This window comes from Clarias gariepinus, chromosome 5 (genome assembly GCF_024256425.1).
Source record: "Clarias gariepinus isolate MV-2021 ecotype Netherlands chromosome 5, CGAR_prim_01v2, whole genome shotgun sequence".
Classification (NCBI taxonomy): domain Eukaryota; kingdom Metazoa; phylum Chordata; class Actinopteri; order Siluriformes; family Clariidae; genus Clarias; species Clarias gariepinus.
In genome coordinates, this window is record NC_071104.1 from 23,345,633 (window position 1) to 23,355,885 (window position 10,253).

At 35.9% G+C, this 10,253-nt stretch overlaps 1 protein-coding gene across 5 annotated transcripts in view; it reads left to right on the top strand.

The window, feature by feature from the left end:
- LOC128523904 (diacylglycerol kinase beta) overlaps positions 1-7,051 on the top strand; it is a 94,409-nt gene extending 87,358 nt beyond the window's left edge. For all 5 annotated transcript variants that reach the window (XM_053496093.1, XM_053496092.1, XM_053496094.1 and 2 more), the window contains 3 exons: positions 2,041-2,161; positions 2,976-3,036; positions 4,208-7,051. In XM_053496093.1, the coding sequence (XP_053352068.1) occupies positions 2,041-2,161; positions 2,976-3,036; positions 4,208-4,306 (281 nt within the window). In that variant the 3' untranslated portion in view covers positions 4,307-7,051. The remainder of the gene's footprint in view (positions 1-2,040; positions 2,162-2,975; positions 3,037-4,207) is intronic.
- The last annotated feature ends 3,202 nt before the right edge of the window (positions 7,052-10,253 follow it).

The following is a 10,253-nucleotide window of genomic DNA, read 5'->3' on the forward strand; positions in this document are numbered from 1 at the left end:
CTGGTCAGCATGGAGTGTCCGTGTTCTGTCCTTCCTGCACAGTTGAGACTTGCATCATTGGCCTTGTGTAAACCATCATGCTCTAACATTGTCCAGAATAAGCCAGAAACAATTTCCTGTCTTACAAAAACAGTCTTATGTCAGGTGACAGTGTGCAATTATTAATAGTGTTTGTACTTGGCACAGAGTGTAGGGTTGAATGCCGAGCTACGTATTTCTTGGTTGAACATTTAGACGGCAAATTGCTTGTCTTGAATGGGCAATCTTGACATACAGGTTTTAATGTTTGAGAACTGACCGTACTGGAGTTGTGTTTGGAGTTGAAGCCATTTGTGCATGGTTGTGTTGTCATGTTGTCAGCTAATCGTCTGAATGGCCACTGAGTAGTTAAAGTACAGACCGATTATGAGGGAATGTAGGTCAGGTTTTATAAAGGGACAGGAGAGAGGGGAATGTGTGTGTGTGTGTGTGTGTGTGTGTGTAAGAGAGAGAAAGAGAATCACATTCTTGACTTGCTAGTTGGTTGCCCCAGCAGCCTTTGAAACCATTTGTGTTTTTTTCTCTGTATTTGTTCTTTATCAGAATTTTAAAAATACCCATTGATCTAGCATTCCTAACGTTCTCTAAGAGACTCTACCAGAGGTTACAGCAGTACAGGAAAAACATCTTCCACCAGCTGACTGCAACTGATCCTAGGGATTAAAAGTAGGCCTGCCCCAGCTGAATGAAGTGCTTGGGGTGGGCTATCCTGTTTCAGGTGATCGGTGAGATATACCAGACCCAAGGCATTCAGAGGTTTAAACATCATAAGCAAGACTTTATAATCAGTGTGGACCTTGATAGCCAGTGAGTGCAACTTAAATAATGTGATCAAATTTTATTTTGTTGCATTTTGAAAATACTAAAACCAGACAAGAACACATTACAATAATCCAATTTAAAATGTATAAAAGTTTAATTTCTTAGATAATAATATGCAGTTGCAGACATGTCACCTATATAGGAACTAAAACCAGCAATAAGCCAACCACTTGAGTTTCGCCAATATATTTACCTATGGCTGAAAGTTTAGATTCACAATTTTTTATTAACATATCTATGCTTTTTAAACTTTTGTATTTGTATAAATTTTGTAATAAATTTTGCATTGTGATATGCATTGGAAATAATTAAAATGCAAATAATCTGTTCCAGCCACCCAAAAATATTACCAATATTACCGATTTCCAACACTTTAATCATATTTTTGCATATAAAAACAATTAAAAAATTTTAACATTTTTTAGACATGTAAATTATGTAAAATATGAAATAATTAGACATTAAACCTCACTTAATCTTGATTTATGATTCCTCTTGGTTCCGGCTGCTTTAAAAACAAAACTGCAAATGGCTCACTTTTATTCTTGCTAAACTTTCTTTAAATTCTTCCTAAAAAATTACAGTTTTAGGTGAAAATTTGTGCGTTCGTATGCCGAGGTGCCACTGTAATTGTGTATAATCACCACCATAATGTTTGTCACACTTTTTAAAGCTTTATTCACACTAGCAACCTTGCAATTGTCTCTTTCAGAATAGATGTCTGTGTTTTCATGTCAGGTTATATGATCAGTGTTCTCCAATAATGCACTCAAATTGGAATTTACCAAATCAGTGTAATACAAGCAGAGGGATAATAACTACTTTAGCCAAATCTAAGTCTGTATTTGCAGTATGTATAATTTTTTTATTTCTTTATAACTCATTCATGTCCTGCCACAGAACCTTGCTCTATGCATAAATACTGCATTATTACCTTGGTGTGTGCATGCCTACATGAGACAGAGAGTTAATGAGTGTGTGTAAAGCGTTTAAACACTGTCCTACAAGCAAGTACTAAAGCTTAGCTTTGTCTCTTGCTAAAACAATGATTCAATTATTTCTGATACTTTCTTTGTTTATCTCAGTCACTTCTAACTTCATAATGCATTTTAACTGTTATAATGGTCTTAGCCTATGGATTCACTAGTAACTGTCTCTTTATCTGTCTTTCCTGCACAGATCTAAGTGACCAGCTGCTTGAGGTGGTGGGCTTAGAAGGGGCTATAGAAATGGGCCAGATTTACACAGGCCTCAAGAGTGCTGGTCGACGCCTCGCCCAGTGTGCCAGTGTCACCATCAGGTTAGTGTCTATGAAACACAGGGTGCTGTTAATGTCTTCCCATCTCATATACATGTACTCTATAATACTTCAACGTTCCCTTGCCTCTCTGTCCGCTTACACACCCACACAGAAGTGGCCCTTGCTCTCCCTCACATTCAGGATGACACAACAGCAGGTCTCTTTCTGCTGAGCACTACACTCAATAACTTTAACCTTTAGCCTTGCACCACTCTTGTCAGTCAGGCAACTTCAGCATTCCTAGCAGCCAGGCCTGATAAATAATAATTTTGTCACAAACACACTGATAATGTCTGAACATGCACGGTACATTTATACTAGTTTATGCTTATACTAGTTTAAGTTAATTTACCAATGGAATATTTAGACTGGCCTTTCTATTTGCCGCTAACATTAAGAATTAACCAAATGTAATGTAAATAGCTTTCACTCTTTCACCTATTGCCTATGTAATATTTTTTATTAAATAAAACTCAACAAAGGGTCATTGTCCATCTTCTCCCTTACAGCATTACATTTATATTCAGTAGGCCAGCTAAAAAGCCTAAACTAAGTTTATGGAACAGTGTGTATACATGGCGGCAGGGGTGCTGAGTCGTATGTGTGTTGAGTTTAGTGAAACTGGGGCCCACTGTGGGAAATGACTCATAGAAACAAAGGAAGCAGTGTGTAGAATCATCCAGTAACAGTGTTGCAAAAGAACCTCATGCCTATATGCTGCAAACCGACCCATGACAGCCTCTGTCTCTGTCCCTATGTCTGTCTGTCTGTCTCTCTCTCTCTCTCTCTCTCCATCTTACTCTTTCTCTTTTAGAACATCCAGACTTCTGCCTATGCAGATTGATGGGGAGCCATGGATGCAGCCTCCATGCACGGTGAGGTGACTTTGGGTTCCATTCAGTGTTGTCTCTTATATAAATTTGTTCATGTAAAATAAATAAATAACTAGCCTATTCTTTTTTTTTACAAACCACAGATCATACTACTGTTTTCATCCTTCTGGCAACAATGCCTTTCTTTTATTTTGTATATTCATATATATCAATTATTTAAAAAAAAAAAAGAATAAAAAAGATAAATATATTAAGGTTTATACAAAATGAAAGGCAGACCATTTGGTTAACTGTTTTTCTTTTTTATATCCATGGCAGCCCTGTCCCTCTCTTTGACACAGACAGGCATCTCAACAAGCTTGCTGTTAATTAAAACACTGTCATGTCACCCCACCACTGACTGATTATGTTATTAAAGAGAGAGGAATGTGAACAGAGAATTCTGCCTGCACATATAGCAGCTACAGCACAAAGACCTCTGCTAAGTATATATAACTCTGCAGCCCATTATTAGTCTTCTCTCATTCGTCCAGTTGTGTCCATTTGAACTTATTCGGTGTGAAGGCCAGTGTTGCAAAGTAAATTGAAAGACCTGTTCATGTGTTATAAAATATGTAATACAGTTTACACCTCAGAGCATTTCTTAAGCCTTCTCAAGTTTGTTGGCATTCCCTTTTTTCCTCCAGGTTTAATTCATTGTGGAGGGTGACTCAAATCTGTCTAAGGACAACCCCCCTTATTCACACTGTGAAGCATAAAGTCCACAACACTACATTCACTACATATTGTACATTATTTTAAAATCATGAAATAAATAAACAAAGGTATAGCTTATGTTTATTTATGAGTGTGCGACAAGTTCTTAGAGAAGAGAAAATTACGAAGGGTTTAGGATTTATGTGTATTTTAAACTTCCTTTTTAACACGGTTTTATTTGTAACATTTTTTTGGAAAAAAAATACTCCTGTTATATTCCCTACATAGTACCTGGGGAAAACCCAAAGGGGGCAAAATGATGAACTCTTTGGGTGCTAGATGGAACCTTTTTTTTAAGCAAAGGATAGTGATGATAGTAACTTCATCTGGTCTGCCACTTATGAACTATTAACTATACACTGGTATTTTTACACTTGTCATATCTAAATTTCAGGCTACAGGCAAATGGGATGTCCATAAGATTATTCCACTAACATTTTTCCTGTTCTGTCCACAGATACGAATTACACACAAGAATCAGGTGCCCATGCTGATGGGTCCTCCACAGAAAACCCCCTTCTTCTTCTTCAAGAAGCGCAACAGAAGTCGGGACTAGTCTCACGCACATATCTTCACTAATCTCAGTCACTGTATCTGCTCTGCTGGGGTGGTGAAGATGGACACCTGAGAGGAAAATTTGGCCAATTCTTTGGTGATGGACAAAAAAATAAACTTATACCTTTATCTTACGTGGACAAATGACTTTGATGCCTGTAGTCGCCTAACAATTCAGTGACTAAAGAAGCCAGCCCAGCATCTTGACCAATTCCTGTGTGTTTGAATCTCTGATATTCCTATAGTGGGCTGTATAGGCTGTAAATTTTTTATCACTTCTGACAAAGCCAGGACCACCAGACCACTGATTTTTTTGTATCATACTGCGTTTTGTCACTTCCTGTGAGTGAGTTCATTAGACAATGCTGACTTGCAGTGAGAGAAAGGAAGGGATATATGAAGAATAAACTAAGGTGCTCAGGAACATCTTCAAAAAGAGTGCTACAGCTAGAGATAAGGCCAGGGATGACAGCTTGACATATTCACCCTGTTATGAAAGTTAGAGTTGGCAAGGCACAGCAAACTGTCATTCTGAAGGAGTCTGCTGAATTATATATCAGTTCATGGAAAGTGATCACTCAAACACCTCTTTTCAGACAAGCCCTACAACATACCACTACTTAAAAAGATAAAACAATTAGCTCATATTTTATGCAGTGTGTAGTTTAAGAGCTATGGGCTGTTGAGAAGAAGAAGACCCTATCATTTGCTTTTAGGCTATCTGGTGTCCACCTTCAGATCACTGATATCCACACTGATAACCATTTTTAATTTTGTAAAATAATATAGTGATTTCCTCGTCTCAATTTTACAATAGTCTGGATAAGCCCTTTAGGTTAAGTAAAAAGTGTCAGAAATAAATCTCTCAGGCCATGTCTGCTATAATAAGTAGACCACAAAGGGTTAAAACCAGCTCTATGGTCTTTCATGGGGTCTGATTGACCATAACCCCAAATATATCACCCTATTTCAGGCACTATCTTTCCCATGAAACACTATCCCTTAGTACATCATGAAACCATCAGCTCATAATTTCTTGTCTAATGACAGGGGTGCTAAAACACCTAAATCATTCATGTAGGAAAACAAATCTGTGTTACTGTTAATGTCCAAGCTTAGACGATATTCATGTTCTGATGCCTGGACACCATATATGCTGTGAAGTAAACTTTTTAAAACTTAGTTGATGGAAATGATGTCAGCTTTAGACTGAAAATGCCTACCATAATGTATATGAATACACAGTAGTTGCATATTCTGAGAACCATGTGTGCATATATGAATGTGTTTAATATACAGTAACTTGTAGAGTAATGTAATATAGCTTTAGAGACTAGTAGTGTTACCTTACAGGTGACATTAATGACTGACATGTTGTTCCTGATATAGATATGCACTCTATGATAGTTACACACACACACACACACACACACACATATATATATATATATATATATATATATATATATATATATATATATATATATATATATACACACACAGTATATATTGGCACTGTATAGAACTGTTGGTCCAAAAAGTTAAATTACTACTTGCTTTCCATTTTAGATTTGAGATTAGATAATTACTTTTTTAGTCTGAGATGATTTGACTTCAAGTTTGACATTTTTATGGTAGTTTTAGATCAGCACTGATTGTACAGCTGATGTTCTCAAATAACAATTCTCCAAACAGGCAGACTACTCTGCCTCTCTTTCCCTTTAATGAACACCAAATCAAAGGTACAGTATCAAGGTCCTACAAAGCGCAAATCTGTCAAGATAACCACAGGATATCTATTTGGTATTTTTAATCAGCAAAGCTCATTCCAATTAAAAGTAATAGTGAATTTCACTAGGACCCAATTGTCTCCTGTGGTCATCAGACAGTTGTCTTTTATGGTCCTTTGGTGCTTAAAGAATGTTGGTTTGGTTATGAGTGCATGTTTACAATTTCTTTTCATTTTACAATTTAGAATGATATTTGTTCTATAGCTAACAAGACACCACTGCATGCCTACTGAAGCAAAGAAGACAACAATGTCTGCTCGGAGAAATGTTGATTGTCACAAAAGTCTGCTACCTTCTCATGATTATATTCCTAGACCTTTTCTACTTTTGCTGAATGGTTGTAGCCTACTCACATTACTCATTGTGTTTTCCCATAATATGTTTAAAACATGTTCATGTTCTTTGTTACAATTTCAGTAGAGAACTGACTGGCGCCCAGATAATGTAAACGGAACATTCTGCCTATTGTGCTCTTCATTATTTATGTTGATAAACAGTAAATAAGTAATGGTCAAAACAGGAAACACAAAATAATACTTTACCTGGCATAGATCATGTACAACACAAACTGAAAATGTGACCAAAAAGACGATTATTAAGAACATCACCCTATTATTAAGAGCATCACCCACTGTGTTTGTGTGTTGGTAACACAAATGTATTTAGTCTACTATTATTCTTACATGTAACACTGTGATATATTCTAACAAAAATATGCGACTTCTTGTCTAAACACCTTACACATACATTAGGAACTGAATATTCTGAGGAAACCCAATCTCAGAACACGCATTTTGTTTTAACAGAAACAGGAGGTATTGTTAAATTGCCTAGTATCCTTAATGTATTGTTCCTTTACTCTGGATTTGGCCTTGTTCGTAGGTCTGGCAAGTTCCAAATGCACACATATCTATAATTGGGACAGAAAAGCAGTATTAAATGACACAAATGCAGTAGATCCAGTATTATCTCTCATTGTGATTGTTCTACATGTCAGTATAAACTCATGTGCGTTGACTTCATGGGCTGGATGGAACTATATCTGTGTAGCAACAAGGGGCAAGGGCACTGTTTAAACCTTGAGCTGCAAACTGAGATGTGATTTAAGAGAGAAGATTGATTGTTTTTTCTCCTGACCCTTTTATCAGCTGTCCACTCCAGTACTTATTCATACCCAATGTAGGCATCCAGGTTGATGGACAAAAGATTTATTGAATTAAAGGGCAGGTTGTGAACTGAGTTTGGTGTTGTTGATTGGAAAAGAGCTGCAGAAATGCACTTATCCAATAATGGCACTCAGTTACTGGGTTTATCCTCCATTTAACCTGATTGAATTTCAATTTAATCAAAGTCACAGCTTTTATGCTAATGATGTAAATCCCTCTTGGGGAATACTATTTGAGTTGGTTAGTGTTATAAGTACTAGCACAAAAAGGATCTCCATTATTGTCACTTGGTAACCTCACTATACTCGTTAGCTTATTTGTTTCATATTGTTTTACACTCAAAATACTAATACTAATTATACAGATTATCTCTATGGTCTTTTGTCAGATTATCTATTTTGATATTATATTAAATATTCTCCACTTTAAACCATTTAACCCACTCTGTAATGTGGGGCCACCATTTATAAATGTTTAACGCTCCCTCAATCTCTTTCAAATAAGAATATCTTTATTATATAAGATGACAAATGTTTATCATAATTATTACCCATTTTATAGAAAACTGTAAATAAAAAAAAATCTGTAAAAAGGTAAATGTGGCATTTTAAAGTCTAATACACAGTGTCAAATTAGTTTTTCACAGGAATAAATAAACCAAATACAATATATGATATTTTACCTGATGAAACAGACAGCTGATGATTTTAGACAGCAAAATTGTTTTTCTTCATGTACACTTTGCTTGCTAAAATAGGTCTTTAAGTATGTGCTGATTATACAAGCAGAAGCTCAGCCCTGGAGTAAAAGCTGGGCACCTTGGGCATGCACAGATAATGAAACAGGAATTATCTCTGTATAAGCTATTAATAGTCTGCAAGTCACATCTTGTCTTCGCTTTGGGGACTACCAATGGCCTGGAGCTGCTATCTCCCCTCATTCCACTTACACCATTTATGTACATCTGATAGATCTTACATGAAGTTTACATATATGTAACTCAGCTATACTTAACATAGATCATGTTGGTCAAATGAGTATTACCATATCTAAAGAGTTATGTGACACTATAACAACTTCTGGGTTTTATAGCACATTTGTAAACATATGAGCAGATTTGCTATAATCGTAAAAGAAAAAAAAAGCCTCCTCATAATTTGATAAATCTAAAATCATAGTTTTCTGTCATGCCTAAACAGAAAACCTTTTTTCCAAAAAGAGGCAAACTTGACAATACATTGTCAGAGTAAACACATTACTCCACCTCTCAAATGTGTGCACTAGAGAAAAGAAAATTGACTCTTTCTCTCATGTTCGGGTCTACATTTTTTGTGATTCCCTTAAATTTTGTTTGTAGAAAAAAAAGTAAATTGGAGTTTTGCTGCAGTGACTCTGTAGTATGTGTCACCACTTCGGATTTATTTAAGGCAAGAATCAGAATAGAAACACAATATGCTCTTGCCCGCCCCTTCACCTCCCACTGCATCCACAAAGACGGACTGAAACATACTAAAAAAAAGCAGACCTCCACTGTATGGTGTAATTGACAGACCCTCCTTTGGAGGCAATTTGGTAATGTATCATTTTTGTAATATTGTCTGTATGAAACGATATACGCATGACGCCATTACTCTACATTGAATTATGGATTCCTCTTAGTCATGTTCAGAAAAGTAGTTTTGATAAATAGAGACCTCAGGCTGTATAAAACAAATTACATGGTCTGATTGTCTTTATGTTGCATAACCACTGATGTTTCATCTCAGATTTTTTCCAAATCACCAGGAAAAAAAGATATAGCTTTTCTTTTACAATTTTTTTTAATAGAAACATAAAATAAATGTTTGCATCTATTGTATTATATTTAAGCAAAACATAATTTATAAGTAGAGTAGTATATAAGTAGGTTTCTTGGTTTGATCATAGGCTCAGAATGTGTGAATGTAAATACTTATAGTGACTTGCAATAGACCAATATTTCATTCAAAGGTTTTTCCCAACTCACATCCAGTGTTCTTGGGAAAGGCTCTGGATTCACTGAAACCTGAAAAAAGTGGTTACCAAAAGTGATTGAGAGTGAGTAAGAATTCCTGGGCAGGATCAGTTAATAAATGCCAAAATTTCTAAATTATATATGTTTTTTAAATACATTAGCATAAACTTTCACAACAGATACAATAATCTTTCTATATTAAATAGGTTGCTTGTAAATAACACCTTATATGCAAATATTTAATACACTCTTCTGAACTATTCAAATCATAATCTGCTGGTTATACAATAGCCTACCTATCCGTTTCTCCTTTTAAGCCATCATCACAAACAGTAGCTGGCTGCAAAGATCATTGACTTCACACCATCCAACCATGCTGTAAGGTGAAGTTACATTGTCCATTTAGAGACTGCAAGTGAACAGCCTATAACACATGTCTGTGGGGTGTGGGGAAAACAGGAGCACCTGGAGGAAACCCACCAAGCTCAAGAAAAACATGCAAATTCCATGCACACAGACTGGTAGTAAGATTCAAAACCTCAACCCTGGAGATGAGAGGTGACAGTGCTAACCACTAAACCATCATATAGACAACTAGAGCAGTGATTCTTAGTCCTGGTCCTGATAACACATTCTTAGTGTTTTCTCAACTTGCAGCACACCTGATTTAAAGAATTATCAGCCTCTTTTAACCGCAGGGAGGAGCATAGAATATATATATATTAGTAATAAATTAGTAATATACTGTCCTATATTTTATAGAATATTTTAGAATTAAATACTAGTAAAATATTATTTTACTCGATTGCTGCGTCAGTCAGTGTAGCGTCACACCTTTTCAAAGTTAGACGTGTTTTTTAAAACGTGTCGTGACAAGACAGACAGGTTAATTTTACCTGTGATTTGAATTTTCTGTGTGTGTCTCTTTAAGCGCCTGTGGCGAGGGAGGGGGAAATAAACAACAAGCTGAATGTGAATGTGAATGAAACCCAGTCATTC